This window comes from Rhinopithecus roxellana, chromosome 8, assembly GCF_007565055.1.
Source record: "Rhinopithecus roxellana isolate Shanxi Qingling chromosome 8, ASM756505v1, whole genome shotgun sequence".
Lineage (NCBI taxonomy): Eukaryota > Metazoa > Chordata > Mammalia > Primates > Cercopithecidae > Rhinopithecus > Rhinopithecus roxellana.
In genome coordinates, this window is record NC_044556.1 from 67,669,055 (window position 1) to 67,692,135 (window position 23,081).

Below are 23,081 nucleotides of genomic sequence, written 5' to 3' on the forward strand. Positions count from 1 at the left end.
CTTCTTCTCCCTGTCACTATGTGAGGAAGAACATGTTTGCTTCCCCTTCTGCTATGATTGTAAGTTTCCTGAGGCCTCCTCAATCATACTGAACTATGAGTCTATTAAACCTCCTTCCTTTATAAATTACCCAGTCTCGGCTATGTCTTTATTAACAGCATGAGAATGGATTAATAATACAAACACATACAATATGATGTGAGCCCTGAAAATATAAAACCTGTCACATAATACCTATATATTCCACAGTTGCTATAAGGCCTTGTTAGTTATATTTAAAAAGTGATAAGACAGCCTAAGATTAATGCATCACAAGCATACGTTTTGTTATCATCACTATGTCTCACTTTCTCTTGTATTAACAAACTTTCCATTTCTACTTAAGCCAATTATACATCTTGAATAAGAGGTAGAAAAATGAATATTTCAGGACACAAGCTTATCTCATACGGAGTTAGAAATGCCTGAAATTCTCCTTTCCACATTCCGCTAATTATAAAACGAAAAGATCTTCAGCAGAGTGATGCACCCCCCTTTCCCAGGGTCCCCATCCAGAGAGGATGTACATCTACAGTGTACAGAGAGGTGTACACTGTATTTTTGACCAAAAGCAAAGCTTTGTTCATAAAAGTGTCCCCAACTTCATGGATATTAGGGGATTTGCCTGGTTGAAACTTAATTAACAAATCAATAGAAACAGATAAATATTAGCCCTCTCTGAGATCTTACAGAACTTTAGAAAGTATTTTCTGTTCTAAAAATATTTAAGTAAGAAATTTGGGTCAAGGAAGAACAGTAAACAGCCAAAAAGTATAAAACTCTGTTAAAACTAAATTAGGCTAATGAGGTTATTCTGAGAATTTTAATAACACATTCCTACTCTAATTTTTATCATGTTTTTTAATATTTCAAACTGAATTCTTTAAGAGAATGGTTTAGATTTATGATCCATAATAGATTAGCATACTTACTTTTGCCACCATTATTGTATTTTATTTAAAATTGGAGTTAGAACAGTAATAATAGTGAGAAATATAGTTGAGAAAGAAAGAACTGAATTAATAGGCACATAGGACCTTACAGATACAACAATAAAGCAAATGGCAGTTGAAATAACATATATATTATAGAAGAGGAAAAGTTTTCTAAATGTGAGTAGAAAAATGTAGACACTTTAGATCTACATGACCTACTTTAAGTTAAGTTAAAAAATGCTGTCCTAAGATTGAAAATTAAGTGAGTAAATATCTTGGAGAAAAAAATGTTTTAAGTAGCCAAGAACTTCTTCTGAAGTTTGCAGCTGTTTTTAAAACTAAGGCAGAAAAGAGCCTAAGTAGAAAGGGCAAAGATAAGTTAAACCTGAATTCTTGTGCCACTAAAAATAATAATAATAAATTCATTTTTTCCCCAAGATGGAAAAAAATGATTAATGGCTTTTAGTGTGCTTCAGCAACTTGAAAATAGCAAGATAGTGCATAAAGATCAACTCTGTAAGCTTTAATTCAAGAAGGAAAATGATAATTCACTGGAATCATGAAGGAAACCCAGAACCTGGGGAGGAGGACAGGGACAAACAGCCCCCATGACAGCATCTGACTATAAACATGAGTGAGAGAGGCAGATAGCCTTCTTCTGTGACTCACCTTTCCACTGGGATCCAAACAACCCAGGCCAAGGTAGAGTGGTTATTTCTCCCAAGCCCTGGAACTAACTTGGGGAGACCTTGGAAATGTAGTGAGGAAAAGACACTGGGAAAAGCTGCAGCCATTTTCCCAGACCTGGGACAGACAGTAGGAGGCCATTTTTAATCTGGACAAACACAAAGTCAGCAATTCTGTGGTGACCTAGTAGCATGCCCACACAGGATTTTAGTCTTGGGCCAGAAACTGGAGTGCTTGCTCTGGAGTAGGGCAGGAGCTTCCACAGCCAAAACTGTGGAAAGTGCCTCAGCAGTAGGTGCTGGAATTGTGCTCTCCTCCATCACAGGCCTGGATAGGGTGGGGTGGGGAGAGCTGCTGCTGCTGCAGTTTCTCTTGGGCAAGGACATTTGCAGGCAGGGGCAGATTGGTGACCTGGAACCAGTCTGTATGTGTCATTACTGAGTCCCCAGCATGCTCTCCTGAGACTGTGATGCAGTGGGCCCTTTCCACTGAAACCCCACGGAGAACTCCACACATTCAGAACACCCACTTGCCTGGCTTAGCAACCTAAGCTGCCTAACCCATCCTGGACATAGATTGTTGTGCAGTAAAACCCTCTGTGTTCCAACTCTAGGTAGAGCTCCAGGCATTTGGAATACCTCCTCACCTGGATCAGCAGCCTGAATAGCTCTGCCCTTCCTGTGCATAGATCATGGTGCAGTTGGGCCCTCTCTGCTCCACACCCAGGCAGATCTCCAGGCATTCAGAGCATCTGTTTGCCTGGTTCAGCAGCCTGAGTCATCTCATCCCTCCTATGCAGAGATCTTGGTGCAGGGGGGCATTCTCTGCTGCATGCTCAAATCTCCAACCATCTAGAGAAACTACTCTCTTGGATTAGGAGTTTAGATCTTCCCCATCCCTGGATAGAGAACATGGGGCCAAGGAGTTCCCCAACTCCAAGCTTAGGCACACTTCTGGACACTCAGTGGCCATGCACTGGATTCTCCCTCAGTGCTGTGCTTGTACCTGCCATCAAGGGACCTGTAAGCAAACCTGCCAAGTCCAGCCTTGCCCATCTTGGCCTTTCCTGGCCTCAGCAGAGAGCTCAAAACACTGAGCAATCCAAAAATCAGCCCATTGCCTTATGCAACAGAAAGACATTCCCATTAAACAAGGATTAAGTACATACCCAGCCTCACTGGCCACAGCTGGCTCTTACCCATAAGTGCCATCTACTGGCTTGTACATTGAGAGCATAGCTCAAGATAAAACCAGCTGACAGAAGTACATAGGGCTATAGAAGCAAAGTCAAAATACCCTGCCCAGCATTCTCTACAGTCACATCCCATATAAGAAGCAGGGGAGAGGAGGAAAGAAAAGAAGAACATAGTAATATTATAGGGGAAGAAAGAAAAATAAAAATACGCTATTCACATAAAAATGATTACAATCATTAGAAGTGGCAGTGTCTCCAGATGAGAAAGAACCAGGGCAAGACTTCTGGCACCATGAGAAAATCTGAATATAGTGACACTACCAAAGGATCACAATAGCTAGCAAGTAATGACCCCTAACCAAAATGGAAACTCAGAAATGACAGATAAAGAATACAAAACATGGATTGCAAGGAAGCTTAACAAAAGCCAGTAGGCAGTTGAAAATCAACACAAAGAAACCTCTAAAGCAATCCAGGAAGTGTAAGAGATAAACATCTTAAAATAAATCAATCAGAGCTTCTGAAATTGAAAAACTCACTTAAGGAATTTCAAAATAAAATTGAAAGCTCTATCAACAGACTGGACCAACGAGAAGAAAGAATTTCAGAGCTTGAACTCTAATCTTTTGAACTAACACAGTCAGACAAAAATAAGGGAAAAAAAATTTTAAGAAGTAAAGAAAGTCCTTCAGAAATACAGGATATGTAAAGTGGCAAAATCTACAAATTATTGGCATTCCCGAGAGAGAGAGAGAGATGAAGCAAACAACCTGGAAAACATATTTGAAGGAATAATTCAATTATATTTCCCTAATCTTTCTAGAGAGGTAGATATTCAGATATAAGAAATCCAGAGAATACCTGTGAGATACTATACAAAACAAATATCACCAAGGCATATAGTCACCAGACTGCCTGAGGTCAAAGCTAAAGAAAAGATCTTAAAGGCAGCTACAAACAAAAGTCAAATCATATATAAAGAGAATACCATCAGACTAATAGTGGATTTCTCAGCACAAACCTGATAAGCCAGGAGATACTGGGGGCTTATTTTCAGTATTTTTAAAGAAAAGACATTTCAGTCAATAATTTTATGTTCCACCAACCTAATCTTCAGAAGCAAAGAAGAAATAAAATATTTTTCCAGATAAGCAAGCATTAAGGGAATTTGTTACCACTACATTAACCTTACAGGAGATACTTAAGGGAGTTCTAAACATGGAAAAAATAAATGATACCTGCTACCACAAAAACACACTTAAGTATATAGCACACAGAGTCTATAAAGCAATCACAAAGTAGAAACTACACAGCAACCAACTAACAACTTCACAATTGGATCAAAACCTAACATATCAATATTAACCTTGAATGTAAATGGTCTATATGCCCTCACTTAAAAGGCACAGAGTGACAAGTTGGAAACATAAATCAAGACCTATCTATCTGCTGACTTCAAGAGACCCATCTCACAGATAAAGATATCCTTAGGTTCAAACAAAGGGTTGAAGAAAGATCTATCACACAAACAGAACATGAAAAAGAGTAGAGGTCACTATTTTATATCAGATAAAACAGACTTTAAGCCAACAACAGTAAAACAATAAAAAAGGACATATTACATATGTCCACAAAAGTATTACATAATGATAAGTGGTTTGATTCAACAAGAAGATTTAACTATCCTAAATATTTATGTACCCAACATTAAACCACCCAGATTCATAAAACAGGTACTTCCAGACCTATGAAAAGACTCAGCTAGCCATATAACAAGAGTGAGGGACCTTAACACTGCACTGACAGCATTAGAAAGATCATCAAGGGAGAAAACTAAGAAATTCTGGACTTAAATTCAACACTTGACCAAATGGACCTAACGAACATCTACAGAATACTCCATCCATCAACCACAGAATATACATTTTTCTCATCTGCACATGGAACATATTTCAAGATCAACCATATGCTTAGCTGTAAAGAAAATCTTAATAATTAAAAAAATTAAAATCATACCAACCATACTCTCAGACTACAGTGGAATAACAGTCAATACCAAGAAGATTTCTCAAAACCACACAATTATACAGAAATTAAACAACTTGCTCCTGAATGAATGTTGAGTAAACAAGAAAATTAAACTAGAAATTAAAAAAATTCTTTGAGATAAGTGAAAACAGAAACACCAATATAACAAAATCTCTGTGATACAGCAAAAGCAGTGTTAAGAGGCAAGTTTATATTGCCTATTGCCTACCTCAAAAAGTTAGAAAGATCTCAAATTAAAGATCTAACATCACACCTAAAGAAGCTAGACAAACAAGGAGAAACTAACTCCAAAGCTAGCAGAAGTGACTAAAATTAAAACAGAAAAAAAAAATAATAAAATCAGAGCAAAACTGAAAGAAATCGAGACTCAAAAATCAATGCAAATAATAAACAAAACCAAAAGCTGGTTCTTTGAAAGGATAAGCAAGATCAATAGACAGCTAGTTAGATTAACAAAGTAAAAACAGAGAGAAGATCCAAATAAGCACAATCAGAAATGGCAAAGGTGACATTACAACTGGTCTTACAGAAGTACAAAAGATTCTCAGAGACTATCAGGAACATTTCTATGCAAGCAAATTAAAAAATATAGAGGAAATAAATAAATTCCCCTAAACACACAATCTCCCAAGATTGAATCAGGAAGAAATTAAAACCCTTGACAGACCAATATTGACTTCCAAAATGGAATCGGTAATAAAAAAAATCTACCAACCAAATGAATCCCTGGATGAAGTTAATTCACATTCAGATTCTACCAGATGTACAAAGAAGAGCTGGTACAAATCCTACTAAAACTATTTCCAAAAAATTGAAGAGGAGGGACTCCTCCCTAACTCATTCTATGAAGTGAGCATCGCTTTGATAACAAAATATGGCAAAAGACACAATAACAAGAAAAACTATAGGCCATTATCCTCGATTAATGTAATGCAAAAATCTTCAACAAACGGAGTCCAACAGCACATCAAAAAGTTAGTTCACAATGATCAGGTAGACTTCATTCCTAGAATGCAAGGTTGGTTCACCATACACAAAGCAATAAATGTGATTCACCATATAAAAAGAATTAAAGGTTGGGCGGAGCAAGATGGCCGAATAGGAACAGCTCCAGTCTCCAAGTCCCAGCGTGAGCGACACAGAAGACCGGTGATTTCTGCATTTTCAACTGAGGTACTGGGGTCATCTCACTAGGGAGTGCCGGACAATCGGTGCAGGGCAGCTGCTGCAGCCTGACCAGTGAGAGCTGAAGCAGGGCGAGGCATCGCCTCACCTGGGGAGCGCAAGGGGGAAGGGAATCCCTTTTCCTAGCCAGGGGAACTGAGACACACAACACCTGGAAAATCGGGTAACTCCCACCCCAATACTGTGCTTTAAGCAAACGGGCACACCAGAAGAATATATCCCTCACCTGGCCGGGAGGGTCCCACGCCCACGGAGCCTCCCTCTTGTTAACACAGCAGTCTGCAGCGATCTAACCGCAAGGCAGCAGCGAGCCTGGGGGAGGGGCGCCCGCCATTGCTGAGGCTTAAGTAGGTAAACAAAGCCGCTGGGAAGCTGGAACTGGGTGGAGCTCACAGCAGCTCAAGGAAACATGCGTGTCTCTATAGACTCCACCTCTGGGGGCAGGGCTCAGCTAAAAAAACAACAGGGAAACTAGCAGAGGCCTGAGCAGACGCAAACGACTCTGTCTGACAGCTTTGAAGAGAGCAGTGGATCTCCCAAAACAGAGGTTGAGAACTGAGATGGAATTACAAAGATGGAATTACAGCAAAATGACAAAGCCATGATGGATTATGGACATTTTCCCAAGCTAATAAGTAAGATCTATTTTATTTATTATATTAGCTGCAGAGTATTACATTGGTAGGAAAATCATTTATTTAGCAAATCTCCTATTGAGGGATGTTTTAACAATTTCCAATTTTTCCCGTTATAATCATTGTTGTGGACAACCACATTAAAGGATATTCTATACAATAAAAATTGTGATGTCAAGTGACAAATTATCCTTCAGAAACATCGTACCAATCTATATTCTTGTTGGTAGAATATAAGAGTGCCCATTTCTCCAAATTCTTGCCAGCATTTTATTTTATGGTAGTTACTCATGTGATCAGTGAAAAATATGTTTACATTTATTTCGTTACATATTATTTTTCAGTTGGTTGTGGTAAACTAGGATTTATTCCTTATCCACGTTATAGTATTTGCTCATATTTTCATTGTGGTGGTGATTTTCCTAGTTTGTTTGCATTACTACGAGTATTTTACATAAAAAGCGTATCAATCTTTGACTTTAATAAGTTATAAATATCACTCCATCCTACCCAGTTTGTCTTTTGACTCTTATTTAATATACATACATTTTCACAACAAAGTTTTAAAATTTGGAGTGTTAGCAGCGGGGGCGGAGCAAGATGGCCGAACAGGAACAGCTCCAGTCTCCAACTCCCAGGACGAGCGACCCAGAAGACCGGTGATTTCTGCATTGTCAACTGAGATTCCACCTCTGGGGACAGGGCACACCTGAAGACCAACAGGGGAAGCAGCAGGGGCCTGTGCAGACGCGAACGACTCTGTCTGACAGCTTTGGGGAGAGCGGTGGATCTCCCAAGGCGGAGGTTGAGATCTGAGAACCGACAGACTGCCTGCTCAGGTGGGTCCCTGACCCCTGAGTAGCCTAGCTGGGAGACATCCCCCACTAGGGGCAGTCTGACACCCCACACCTCACAGGGTGGAGTACACACCTGAGAGGAAGCTTCCAAAGTAAGAATCAGACAGGTACACTCGCTGTTCAGCAATATTCTATCTTCTGCAACCTCTGCTGCTATTACCCAGGCAAACAGGGTCTGGAGTGGACCTCAAGCAATCTCCAACAGACCTATAGCTGAGGGTCCTGACTGTCAGAAGGAAAACTATCAAACAGGAAGGACACCTATACCAAAACCCCATCAGTACGTCACCATCATCAAAGACCAGAGACAGATAAAACCACAAAGACGGGGAAAAAGCAGGGCAGAAAAGCTGGAAATTCAAAAAAATAAGAGAGCATCTCCCCCTGCAAAGGAGCGCAGCTCATCGCCAGCAACGGATCAAAGCTGGTCAGAGAATGACTTTGACGAGATGAGAGAAGAAGGCTTCAGTCCATCAAACTTCTCAGAGCTAAAGGAGGAATTACGTACCCAGCGCAAAGAAACTAAAAATCTTGAAAAAAGAGTGGAAGAATTGACAGCTAGACTAATTAATGCAGAGAAGGTCATAAACGAAATGACAGAGATGAAAACCATGACACGAGAAATACGTGACAAATGCACAAGCTTCAGTAACCGACTCGATCAACTGGAAGAAAGAGTATCAGCGATTGAGGATCAAATGAATGAAATGAAGCGAGAAGAGAAACCAAAAGAAAAAAGAAGAAAAAGAAATGAACAAAGCCTGCAAGAAGTATGGGATTATGTAAAAAGACCAAATCTACGTCTGATTGGGGTGCCTGAAAGTGAGGGGGAAATGGAACCAAGTTGGAAAACACTCTTCGGGATATCATCCAGGAGAACTTCCCCAACCTAGTAGGGCAGGCCAACATTCAAATTCAGGAAATACAGAGAATGCCACAAAGATACTCCTCAAGAAGAGCAACTCCAAGACACATAATTGCCAGATTCACCAAAGTTGAAATGAAGGAAAAAATCTTAAGGGCAGCCAGAGAGAAAGGTCGGGTTACCCACAAAGGGAAGCCCATCAGACTAACAGCAGATCTCTCAGCAGAAACTCTACAAGCCAGAAGAGAGTGGGGGCCAATATTCAACGTTCTTAAAGAAAAGAATTTTAAACCCAGAATTTCATATCCAGCCAAACTAAGTTTCATAAGTGAAGGAGAAATAAAATCCTTTACAGATAAGCAAATGCTTAGAGATTTTGTCACCACCAGGCCTGTCTTACAAGAGACCCTGAAGGAAGCCCTAAACATGGAAAGGAACAACCGGTACCAGCCATTGCAAAAACATGCCAAAATGTAAAGACCATCGAGGCTAGGAAGAAACTGCGTCAACTAACGAACAAAATAACCAGTTAATATCATAATGGCAGGATCAAGTCCACACATAACAATATTAACCCTAAATGTAAATGGACTAAATGCTCCAATTAAAAGACACAGACTGGCAAACTGGATAAAGAGTCAAGACCCCTCAGTCTGCTGTATTCAGGAGACCCATCTCACATGCAGAGACATACATAGGCTCAAAATAAAGGGATGGAGGAAGATCTACCAAGCAAATGGAGGACAAAAAAAAGCAGGGGTTGCAATCCTAGTCTCTGATAAAACAGACTTTAAACCATCAAAGATCAAAAGAGACAAAGAAAGCCATTACATAATGGTAAAGGGATCAATTCAACAGGAAGAGCTAACTATCCTAAATATATATGCACCCAATACAGGAGCACCCACATTCATAAAGCAAGTCCTTAGAGACTTACAAAGAGACTTAGACTCCCATACAATAATAATGGGAGACTTCAACACTCCACTGTCAACATTAGATAGATCAACGAGACAGAAAGTTAACAAGGATATCCAGGAATTGAACTCAGCTCTGCACCAAGCAGACCTAATAGACATCTATAGAACTCTCCACCCCAAATCAACAGAATATACATTCTTCTCAGCACCACATCGCACTTATTCCAAAATTGACCACATAATTGGAAGTAAAGCACTCCTCAGCAAATGTAAAAGAACAGAAATTATAACAAACTGTCTCTCAGACCACAGTGCAATCAAACTAGAACTCAGGACTAAGAAACTCAATCAAAACCGCTCAACTACATGGAAACTGAACAACCTGCTCCTGAATGACTACTGGGTACATAACGAAATGAAAGCAGAAATAAAGATGTTCTTTGAAACCAATGAGAACAAAGATACAACATACCAGAATCTCTGGGACACATTTAAAGCAGTGTGTAGAGGGAAATTTATAGCACTAAATGCCCACAAGAGAAAGCAGGAAAGATCTAAAATTGACACTCTAACATCACAATTAAAAGAACTAGAGAGGCAAGAGCAAACACATTCAAAAGCTAGCAGAAGGCAGGAAATAACTAAGATCAGAGCAGAACTGAAGGAGATAGAGACACAAAAAACCCTCCAAAAAATCAATGAATCCAGGAGTTGGTTTTTTGAAAAGATCAACAAAATTGACAGACCGCTAGCAAGACTAATAAAGAAGAAAAGAGAGAGGAATCAAATAGATGCAATAAAAAATGATAAAGGGGATATCACCACCGACCCCACAGAAATACAAACTACCATCAGAGAATACTATAAACACCTCTAAGCAAATTAACTAGAAAATCTAGAAGAAATGGATAATTTCCTGGACACTTACACTCTCCCAAGACTAAACCAGGAAGACGTTGAATCCCTGAATAGACCAATAGCAGGCTCTGAAATTGAGGCAACAATTAATAGCCTACCCACCCAAAAAAGTCCAGGACCAGATGGATTCACAGCTGAATTCTACCAGAGGTACAAGGAGGAGCTGGTACCATTCCTTCTGAAACTATTCCAATCAATTGAAAAAGAGGGAATCCTCCCTAACTCATTTTATGAAGCCAACATCATCCTGATACCAAAGCCTGGCAGAGACACAACAAAAAAAGAGAATTTTAGACCAATATCCCTGATGAACATCGATGCAAAAATCCTCAATAAAATACTGGCAAACCGGATTCAGCAGCACATCAAAAAGCTTATCCACCATGATCAAGTGGGCTTCATCCCTGGGATGCAAGGCTGGTTCAACATTCCAAATCAACTAAACATAATCCAGCATATAAACAGACCCAAAGTCAAGAACCACATGATTATCTCAATAGATGCAGAAAAGGCGTTTGACAAAATTCAACAGCCCTTCATGCTAAAAATGCTCAATAAATTTGGTATTGATGGAACGTACCTCAAAATAATAAGAGCTATTTATGACAAACCCACAGCTAATATCATACTGAATGGGCAAAAACTGGAAAAATTCCCTTTGAAAACTGGTACAAGACAGGGATGCCCTCTCTCACTACTCCTATTCAACATAGCGTTGGAAGTTCTGGCTAGGGCAATCAGGCAAGAGAAAGATAATAAAGGGTATCCAGTTAGGAAAAGAAGAAGTCAAATTGTCCCTGTTTGCAGATGACATGATTGTATATTTAGAAAACCCCATCGTCTCAGCCCAAAATCTCCTTAAGCTGATAAGCAACTTCAGCAAAGTCTCAGGATACAAAATTAATGTGCAAAAATCACAAGCATTCTTATACACCAGTAACAGACAAGCAGAGAGCCAAGTCAGGAATGAACTTCCATTCACAATTGCTTCAAAGAGAATAAAATACCTAGGAATCCAACTTACAAGGGATGTAAAGGACCTCTTCAAGGAGAACTACAAACCACTGCTCAGTGAAATAAAAGAGGACACAAACAAATGGAAGAATATACCATGCTCATGGATAGGAAGAATCAATATCGTGAAAATGGCCATACTGCCCAAGGTTATTTATAGATTCAATGCCATCCCCATCAAGCCACCAATGAGTTTCTTCACAGAATTGGAAAAAACTGCTTTAAAGTTCATATGGAACCAAAAAAAGAGCCCGCATTGCCAAGACAATCCTAAGTCAAAAGGACAAAGCTGGAGGCGTCACGCTACCTGACTTCAAACTATACTACAGGGCTACAGTAACCAAAACAGCATGGTACTGGTACCAAAACAGAGATATAGACCAATGGAACAGAACAGAGTCCTCAGAAATAATACCACACATCTACAGCCATCTGGTCTTTGACAAACCTGAGAGAAACAAGAAATGGGGAAAGGATTCCCTATTTAATAAATGGTGCTGGGAAAATTGGCTAGCCATAAGTAGAAAGCTGAAACTGGATCCTTTCCTTACTCCTTATACGAAGATTAATTCAAGATGGATTAGAGACTTAAATGTTAGACCTAATACCATAAAAACCCTAGAAGAAAATCTAGGTAGTACCATTCAGGACATAGGCATGGGCAAGGACTTCATGTCTAAAACACCAAAAGCAACGGCAGCAAAAGCCAAAATTGACAAATGGGATCTAATTAAACTAAAGAGCTTCTGCACAGCAAAAGAAACTACCATCAGAGTGAACAGGCAACCTACAGAATGGGAGAAAATTTTTGCAATCTACTCATCTGACAAAGGGCTAATATCCAGAATCTACAAAGAACTCAAACAAATATACAAGAAAAAAACAAACAACCCCATCAAATGTGGGCAAAGGATATGAACAGACATTTCTCAAAAGAAGACATTCATACAGCCAACAGACACATGAAAAAATGCTCATCATCACTGGCCATCAGAGAAATGCAAATCAAAACCACAATGAGATACCATCTCACACCAGTTAGAATGGCAATCATTAAAAAGTCAGGAAACAACAGGTGCTGGAGAGGATGTGGAGAAATAGGAACACTTTTACACTGCTGGTGGGATTGTAAACTAGTTCAACCATTATGGAAAACAGTATGGCAATTCCTCAAGGATCTAGAAATAGATGTACCATATGACCCAGCCATCCCACTACTGGGTATATACCCAAAGGATTATAAATTATTCTACTACAAAGATACATGCACACGTATGTTTATTGCGGCACTATTCACAATAGCAAAGACTTGGAATCAACCCAAATGTCCATCTGTGACAGACTGGATTAAGAAAATGTGGCACATATACACCATGGAATACTATGCAGCCATAAAAATGGATGAGTTTGCATCCTTTGTAGGGACATGGATGCAGCTGGAAACCATCATTCTTAGCAAACTATCACAAGAAGAGAAAACCAAACACCGCATGTTCTCACTCATAGGTGGGAACTGAACAATGAGATCACTTGGACTCGGGAAGGGGAACATCACACACTGGGGTCTATCATGGGGAGGGGGGAGGGGGGAGGGATTGCATTGGGGAGTTATACATGATATAAATGATGAATTGATGCGTGCTGACGAGTTGATGGGTGCAGCACACCAACATGGCACAAATATACATATGTAACAAACCTGCACGTTATGCACATGTACCCTAGAACTTAAAGTATAATAAAAAATAAAAAAATAAAAAAATAAAAAGAATTAAAAACAAGAACCATATGATCATCTCAATAGATGTGGAAAGTGGAAAAAGCTTTTAATAAAATACAACATCCCTTCCTGATAAAAATCCCCAAGAAATTAGGCATTGAAGAAACATATGTCAAAATAATAAGAGCCATCTATGGCAAACCCACATTCAACAGCATACTCAATGAACAAAAGCTGGAAGCATTCCCCTTGAAAACAGAAAGAAGGTAAGGATGCCCACTCTCACCACTCCTATTCAACATACACTGGGAGTCCATGCCAGAGCAATCAGGCAAGAAACAAAAACAAAAAGAAAAAAAAAAAAGCACCCAAATAGGAAAAGGAGAAGTCAACCTATCTTTCTTCACTAACAATATGACTCGATACTTAGAAAACGATAAAAATTTTGGCTAAAGGTCCGGTAATAAATGAATTAAGTAATATCTCAGGATACAAAATCAATGTACAAAAATCAGTAGCATTTTTATACACCAAATAACATTCATATCAGAGTCAAATTAAGGACACAATCACATTTATAATAGTCACACACACACACACACACAACAAAAAACAGGAATACATCTAACCAAGGATGTGAAAAATCTCTACAGGAACTATGTAACACTGCTTAAAGAAATCATAGGTAACACAAAAAATAGAGAAATATTCCATGTTCATGGATTGAAAGAATCAATATTCTTAAAAGGACATACTGTCCAAAGCAATCTATAGACTCAATGCTATTTCTATTAAGCTACCAATATCGTTTTTCACAGAGCTATAAAAAGCTCTTCTAAAATTCATATAGAACCAAAAAGGAGTCTGAACGGTCAAAGTAATTCTAAGCAAAAAAAAAAAAAAGCTGGAAGCATCACATTACTCAACTTCAAACAATACTACAAGGGTACGGTAACCAAAACAGCATGGAACTGCTACAAAAACAAATATATAGGCCAGTGGAGCAGAATAGAGAACCTAGAAATAAAACTGCACACCTACAGTCATGTGATGTTTGACAAAGTCAATAAAAATTAGCAGTGAATAAAGGATTCCCTATTCAATAAATGGTGCTGGGATAGCTAGCTAGCATATAAAGAAGGATGAAACTGTACCCCTAACTTTCACCATATACAAAAATTAACTCAAGATGGATTAAATATTTAAATGTAAGACCTCAAACTATGAGAATCCTAGAATAAAATCTAGGAAACACTACTCTGAACATCAGCCTTAGGAAAGAATTTGTGACTATGTCCTCAAAAGCAATTTCAACTAAAACAAAAATTGACAAATAGGACCTAATTAAACTAAAGTGTTTCTGCACAGCAAAAGACACTCTCAACAGAGTAAACAGACAACTTATAGAATTGGAGAAAATAATTATAACTTATGCATCTGACAAAGGCCTAACATCCGGAATCTTAAAGGAATTTAAACAAATATGCAAGCAAAAAACAATACGATTAAAAAGTGGGCAAAGCACTAAAAAGTGTGCGAAGGACATGAACAGACACTTCTCAAAAGAAGACATTCATGTGGCCAAGAAACATATGAAAAAAAAAACTCAATGTCAATGATCATTAGAGAAATGCAAATCAAAACCACAATGAGATACCATCTCATGGCAATCAGAATGGCTATTATTAAAACTTTAAGAAACAACAGATGCTGGTGAGGCTGTGAAGAAATAAAAATGCTTTTATACTGTTGGTGGAAATGTAAATTAGTTCAACCATTGTAGAATACAATGTGATGATTCTTCAAAGACCTAGAACCAGAAATACCACTGGACCCAGCAATCCCATTACTGGGTATATACCCAAAAGAATACAAATCATTCTATCATAAAGATACATGCACACGTACATTCATTGCAGCACTATTCACAATAGCAAAGACATGAAATCAACCCAAATGCCCACTGATGATAGACTAGATAAAGAAAACCTGGTACATATATACCATGGAATACTATGAAGCCATAAAAAGGAAGGGGATGGCATCTTTTACAGGGACATGGATGGAACTGGAAGCCATTATCCTCAGCAAACTAACACAAGAACAGAAAACCAAACACCACATATTCTCACTTATAAGTAGGAGCTGATCGATGAGAACATGGACACATTGGGGGAGCAACACACACTGGGGTCTGTCAGGGGAGCAGGGGTGGGAAAGCAACAGGAAGAAGAGCTAATAGATGCTGGGCTTAAGAATAGCTAATAGATTCTGAGCAGCAAATCACCATGGCACACATTTACCTATGTAACAAACCTCCACATCCTGCACATATATCCTTGAACTTAAAATAAAAGTTGAAGAAAAAAAAAAAAAAAAAAAAAAACGTGGGCAAAGGACATGAACAGACACTTCTCAAAAGAAGACATACAAGTTGCTAACAAACATACAAAAAAAATGCCCCACATCACTAATCACCAGAGAATTGCAAATCAAAACCACAATAAGATATCATCACATACCTGTCAGAATAACTATTATTAAAAAGTAAAAAAATAATAATGCTGGTAAGGTTGTGGAGAAAAGGGAATGCTTACACACTGAAAGTGGAAATGAAAATAGTTCAGCCTCTGTGGAAATCAGTTTGGAGACTTCTCAAAGAATTTAAAACAGAACCACCATTCAGCACAGCAATACCATTACTGGCTATATATGCAAAGGAAAAGAAATCTTTCTAACAAAAAGTCACATACACACATATGTTTATCACAGCACTATTCACAATAGCCAAGGCATGGAATCAATCCAAGGGTCCATCAATGGTGGATTAGGTAAAGAAAATGTGGTATATACACACTATGGAATACTTCACAGTCATAAAGGAGAATAAAACCATGTCCTTTGCAGCGACATAGATGCAGCTGGAGACCATTATCCTAAGTGAATTAATGCAAGAACAGAAAACCAAATACCCTATGTTCTCACTTATAGGTGGGAGCTAAACAATGGGTACTCATGGACATAAAGATGGCAACAACAGACACTGGAGATGACTAGAGTGGGAAGGGAGGGAAGGGGGCAAGGGTTGAAAAACTAACTATTGGGTACTAAGCTCAGTACCTGGGTGATAGGATCAATCTTACCCCAAACCTCAACATCACACAATATACCCAGGGAACAAGCACGCACATGTACCACTATATCTAAAATAAAAGTTGAAATTATTTAAGAAAAAAGTCAAAATATGTGCTAAACAAAACAAAAAAGAAATCAGAGGCAGACATTTGGTATCAAAAATTAGAGTGGAAATATAAAATTCTGAACAACCAGTGATTATATTCCCTTCATTAAATAAAAAATAAATACTTAACTCCACCTTTCTGTATACCTCCCGTGTCACAGAGTCACTATTTGTCTTTGCCACTGAACTCCAAGATATGTTGAAGTCCTAATCCCCAGTACCTCAGAATGTAACCTTATTTGGAAATAAGATTCTTAGGCCAGGCGTAGTGGCTTGTGCCTGTAATCCCAGCACTTTCAGAGGCCAAGGCACCTAAGGTCAGGAGTTCAAGATCAGCCTGATCAACATGGTGAAACCCTGTCTCTGCTAAAAATGCATAAATTAGCTGGGCCTGGTGGCACATGCCTGTAATCTCAGCTACTCAGGAGGCTGAGACAGGAGAATCACTCGAAACCACGAGGCAGAGGTGCAGTGAGCCAAGATCGTGCCAGTTTACTCCAGCCTGGGTGACAGAGCAAGACTCTGTCTCAAAAATAAATAAATAAATAAATAATAGAAGGCTCTTGTAAATGTAATTAGGTAAGATGTGGTTATGTTATACTTGGGTAGGGTGGGCCTATAATATAATTTGACTGGTATGTTTATAAGCAGAAGGGAATTTGGCTGCAGAGACATAGAGACACAAGAAGAAAAACATGTGTCGAAGGAGATAGAGATGGGAGTGATACAGCTGCAAGCCAAGAATGGCCAAGGACTGATGGCCTCTACCAGAAATTAGGAAAAGGCTAAGAAAAATTCTACTGAGTCTCAGAAGGATCATGGCCCTACTGGCACCTTGATTTCCAACTTTTGTGAGACAAGGAATTTGCTTTGTTTAAAGCCACCTACTTTATGGTACTTGGGTATGGCAGCCCTAGAAAACCCATCCAGCCCTTATGTTTTGTTATAAACTTAAGTGAAAAATCTATCTAATAAACCCCTATTAGAAGATTAACATGGGTGCCAGGAAAAGCTTACCTGCAACGTAGTCACCAAATCCAATAGTTGTTAGAGTGATAACCACAAAATAAATGGCGTCCAGGGCACTCCAGCCTTCTATGTGTTTGAATATGATCGCAGGCAGAGCCACAAAGAGTACACAGCCAAACAGTATAAATATGATTGTTGAGATGATGCGAATCTTGGTCTGACTAACATTCCACTTCTAGGGATGAGACAGAAATGTGTGTGTGTGTGTGTGTATATGTATATACACACACATATGTATATGGGGAGAGAGAGACAAAGAGAGACAGAGAGAAATTATTTGCATACCTGCAAAGTTAACCTATACAATATTATGAGCAAATTAGCAAGTAAGCATGTTATTTTCTTTTCTTTTATACTTCTTTGCTTATGAAAATTAGGTATCATCAATAAATCAATCAATGCTAATAATGATGCTACTTTATCCTCACATAGCTTTACAACAGGTAAAATTCTTTTGAAAAGGCAAATTACATTTGCCCTGAGAATGCAATTTTAGATTTCCATCATTATTTGTTTACCTGAAATACTTTTGAAATATTTCTATTCTATAGTCATACATAAAACTGATTGCATGCCAAATACAATCCAGAACCATATGAAAATGGAGACACTGAAACAAGAATTAAGTATTTACAATTGTTCATTGATAAACGTTAATTCCATAAAGTTTTTTTTCTGTCACTTCCATCACTTTTTCCTATCATTAATTTAATTGATTACAGCATAATACTAACAGCTTAACCTCCACAGTTAGATTCCAACATAAACCAGGTGAATTGTTTCCCTGTTCTATGGTACTAAATTGTATAACTAACAAAGCTATACGAATAGCAAGTAAGGATAAGTCTTCAATATCCCTAGGCCATAGCTGTCATCAGAATACCCATTTTTTTAAATCTCCTTCTCCAATAAAAAAGACTCAATAGTGTAATGTATTAAATGGTATATATAACAGTTTATATCCAGCTTTCTATTTGAGGTTAGTTACCATATATTTTAAGTCTGACTGAATCAGTCCTATTTACTGTAAAAAATATAGGTCATAAACTGCACCATATGAAAATCACAGAATGTTAGAGCTTGAGAATTTTTAAAGGCCTATGAAATCACAGAATGGAAAGGGTACATAGACATTCCTCTAGTCAACCATCCTCATCTTACATGTCAGAGTTAAATGAGTTCATGTTTATAAAGATTATAGAATAATACTTGGTACCAAACACTGAACCATGATCACTGGAATGTCATCACCATAACAGCATGGAACTTGTTTGTTTATGCACTGGTGTATATGCAACATAAAAAAATATTACCCAGCATCTAGGAGGCACTCAACAATTTGTTGAATGAATGAATGAAGAATTCAACATTACCATGTTTATGTCGCCAATTTATCCTCTTGATTAACATAAACAGAGAATTATTTTAAATAAAAGTATAATACAAAAAAGAATAAAACTCCAATTTTGGAATAACTATGTGTTATTCTACTTCAACACAATGTTGAACAAAATGTTTGAGATCTAACTTTGATCTTAAATCTGAAACTTGACTAGTGCTAAAACTGGAACTGTAATCCAAATTGAGAAAACAATACTCAATATTTTATTTCATCAGTAGAGTTAAATATAAATATTTTATTGAACTTTGCGTGAAAGTATAAACATTACTAAACAATGAACAAAATTTATTTGCAATAGTGGTGCTAGAAGTAACAAATCCTTTATAATCCCACCTTCTAACAGGAACAGTTACTTTTTCCATAATTTTCTTCCAAGAACTCAAGCTCATAATCTTAAGAGTAGTAGTATTTTTCACTTAAAATTCTAACAAAAGCATTTTCATTTTTTTGTTGACTGTAATACAACTTGAAGATCTCCACGTATACTACACCTTTGGTTCTAGTAAATTACGTTGTGTAGATATGTTTCTATCAATGGCATTACTGAATTAAGTTATATGATCACCTTTATTATGTTTGCTATTTAGACTACATCTTTCCCAAAGGGGCTTTATAAGGGTATCAAAACAAATTTTAAATAATAAAGTACTGTCAGTCTTTTACTACTTATGTTAAAGTTAAATATATATTGCCACCAACCCTCAGAATGATGCCTCCATGGTACCATTATTCAAGTTATACAAATAAGAAAATGTAGATTTGATGGGATAATAACTAGTTTAAGAGAATACAGCTAGGAGACACTACATATGAAATTTAAATCTGGCTGGACACTGTGGCTCAAGCCTGTAATCCCAGCACTTTGGGAGCCCAAGATGGGCAGATCATTTGAGGTCAGGAGTTCAAGACCAGCCTGGCCAACATAGCGAAACCCCATCTCTACTAAAAAATACAAAATTAGCCAGGCATTGTGATGGGTGCCTATAATTCCAGCTACTCAGGAGAATTGCTTGAACCTGGGAGGTGGAGATTGCAGTGAGCCAAGATTGCACCATTGCACCATTGCACTGCAGCATGGGTAACAGAGCAAGACTATCTCAAAAAAAAAAAAAAAAAAAAAAAGAAGTAAAATAAATTTGAATCTAAGACTTTTGAATTTCTACTTTTTTCTGTTTATACTTTTGAGTTTTTCTCATGCATTAATTTATTCATTCAGATTAAGTATAACCATAATTAAAATACAGTGAGTTACATGCCAATAGAGATACATATAAATTGTTATGGAAACCCTAATAATTGAATGTCTAATTGTATCTGAGGTGACAGAAAAGATGTATTTTTTTAAAAAATCAAACAATAAATATATGTAGTTAAATATCTATCATACTCACAATAAACGTATCTTCCACTTTGGCAATTCCTTTTCCAAATATTGTGCCTAGTTGATCTCCAACTCCAGCCAAGAGGAAACCAAAGAGGGGAATTCCCAGTAAGGCATAGATGATACAAAATATTTTGCCGCCTTCTGTGCGTGGTGAGATGTTTCCAAATCCTTTAAAAAAATTACATTGTTTATAAATGAATATAGTTGTTTAAAACATATGAACTCAAGATTGATTCAGAAACTCCCAAATATTGCATGATATCAATAATTGATTTTGACTAGTTAAGAATCTGTTTGTATTACATACTATTTTAATATGTTCTAATACAAGATATTCTAAGCAAATATTTCAAAAATATACAAAGTATAGTTAATATTCCAACTAAACTTTGAGATGATGAAAACTGAGGTGATAACACATGCAATAATGTTTTCATTATTATTATTCACTATTTTTTCAAAATAATATTTTCATTAAACTTATTTCTTTTTTCTTTCTTTACTTTAAGTTCTGGGATACAATTGCAGAATGTGTAGGTTTGTTACCTAGGTATACGTGTGTGCCATGATGATTTGCTGCACCTCTCAACCCATCATCTAGGTTTTAAGCCCTGCATACTCTTCCTCCCCTTCCCACCACCCTGACTCATCCCAGTATATGTTGTTCCCCTCTCTGTGTCCATGTGTTCTCACTGTTCAACTCCCACTTATGAGAGAGAACATGTGGTGTTTGGTTTTCTGTTCCTGTATTAGTTTGCTGAGGAAGATGGCTTCCAGCTTCATCAATGTCCCTGCAAAGGACATGATCTCATTCCTTTTTATGGCTGCATAGTATTCCATGGTGTATATGTACCACATTTTCTTTATCCAGTCTATCATTGATGGGGATGTGGATTGGTTCCATGACTTTGATACTGTAAATAGTGCTGCAATAAACGTTATGTGTGCAAGTGTCTTTATAGTAGAATGATTTACAATCCTTTGGCTATATACCCAGTAATGGGACGGCTGGGTCAAATGGTATTTCTCGTTCTACATCCTTGAGGAATCACCACACTGTCTTCCACAATGGTTGAACTAATTTACATTTCCACCAACAGTATAAAAGTGTTCCTATTTCTCCACAACCTCTATTATTACTTTACTTTTTAATAATCGCCATTCTGACTAGCGTGAGTTGGTATCTCTGTGCTTTTGATTTGCATTTCTCTAATGATCAGTGATGTTGAGCTTTTTTCATATGTTTGTTGGCTGCATAAATGTCTTCTTTTGAGAAGTGTCTGTTCATATCTTTTGCCCAGTTTTTGATGGTTTTTTTCTTGTAAATGTGTTTAAGTTCCTTGTAGATTCTGGATATTAGACTTTTGTCAGATGGGTAGATTGCAAAAATTTTCTTCCATTCTGTAGGTTGTCTGTTCACTCTGATGATAGTTTCTTTTGCTGTGAAGAAGCTCTTTGGCTTGATTAGACCCCATTTGTCAATGTTGGCTTTGGTTGCAACTGCTTTTGGCACATTAAACTTACTTCTATCTCTTTATTGCTGATAATCCTGCTGACTATAAAGCTTTTGTTATCATTCAGAACACACTGAGAAGACTATATCGCCTTAATTTGAGAGTCTTCAGATATGCTTAAGTTATTTAAAGATGAAAGTTTAGTAGCAACTTTAAAATATTTTTATTAAAGTATTTACCAAAAAGCAATATCCAAAAACGTAAAATTATTAAACTTCTTTAAAGTTTTAAAGATCGTGAAGCCTTTCCAGTTTTGTGCAAGGATATCTACTTGTTACTAGTCAAGTAGCTCAACTTCGTTCACTTTTAATGGCAGAAGAACCACACATATATGCTTGGGTTAAAGAATGTACTTCTAGAAGTACACAGAGTACTTCGTTCCATCAGCAAACCTCTTACTGTCCTTCATATTAAATTAATTTGGAACTTTGATTTTAGTTATCTCTTACTCAAAAATGTGAGCAGATATGTTGGGATTTTTGTTGTTGTTGTTACTTTCCAGTTTAATGACTATTGTAGTCAAAGATTATGGGCTGTGTGATTTTTACTTGTTGGAATCCATTGAGATTTTCCTTGTGGCTTTATTACGGTCAATTTTTGTATTTAATTGTTATTTGAAAAGAATATGAATGTTGTATTTGTTTGATACAAAAAGAACATGGAGTGAGGGTGAGCTAATGTTTAGTCATTTTAACCCATATATTTTTCCCTACAATATTTCCATCTTTCTCTTCCTCCTACTCAATCAATTCTGTGTTCGTTGCTAGTCAACTCATCTACTGAGAGATTTGTTTTTAATGTATCTAATGTTCAAGAACTTTGACTATTTTTTCCATTAGCCTGTTCTTATGCCATGAAAATAATAATTATATTAATTTCCTTTTCAGTGTTGAACCATGCAGTAACTCAATTCCTTGAGGAAAATCCTACACTTTCTTTACTTAGGACAATTTCTATGAGTAGTTGAGAATTCCTGGTCATATCCTCATACTTGTAAACACAATACAATACTAGATTGGTTAGTATTTGTAGTTGAAATTTATTTTCTAGCCTCAGTGAGAATCATGATTGTTCTGGTAGTATATGGAAGATTCTGGTTCAAGGAGCCCTGGCTGAAGTAGTGCTGGTGAAGGAGGGGAGACTGGAGTCTGGACTTTCATGCAGGAGTGCATTGTACAGGATTTCTGGGGACAGGTTCTCCTAATTCTCATAGCAGCCACCAATGTACAGCCATCTTACTGTTTCTCAGGCCTGCTGCCTGCTCTGGGAATATCTGTAACACAGCTCTGTTTGGAAAATACAGCTTGATTCTGGAGGCAAAGACTGGAGGCAGTACCAAAAAGTTAGGATTAGTAGTTCCACAGAACTTGAAGTAATTTATAGGCTGACTGCCCTTGGACCCATTTCTGCTTTTAATTTTGGTGACTTTATGAAGTTCTCTTGGAAATTTTCATTTTTTGAATCCTCTGTTTTGCTTCTATAGGGGATGTGG

At 37.5% G+C, this 23,081-nt stretch overlaps 1 protein-coding gene across 3 annotated transcripts in view; it reads right to left on the minus strand.

Annotated features, from left to right (window-relative positions):
• Window positions 1-23,081, minus strand: part of KCNK2 (potassium two pore domain channel subfamily K member 2) — a 247,007-nt gene that overhangs the window by 52,009 nt on the left and 171,917 nt on the right. For all 3 annotated transcript variants that reach the window (XM_010356758.2, XM_030936139.1, XM_010356768.2), the window contains exons 4-5: window positions 20,083-20,243; window positions 17,278-17,464 (exon numbers count right to left, since the gene is read on the minus strand). In XM_010356758.2, the coding sequence (XP_010355060.2) occupies window positions 17,278-17,464; window positions 20,083-20,243 (348 nt within the window). The remainder of the gene's footprint in view (window positions 1-17,277; window positions 17,465-20,082; window positions 20,244-23,081) is intronic.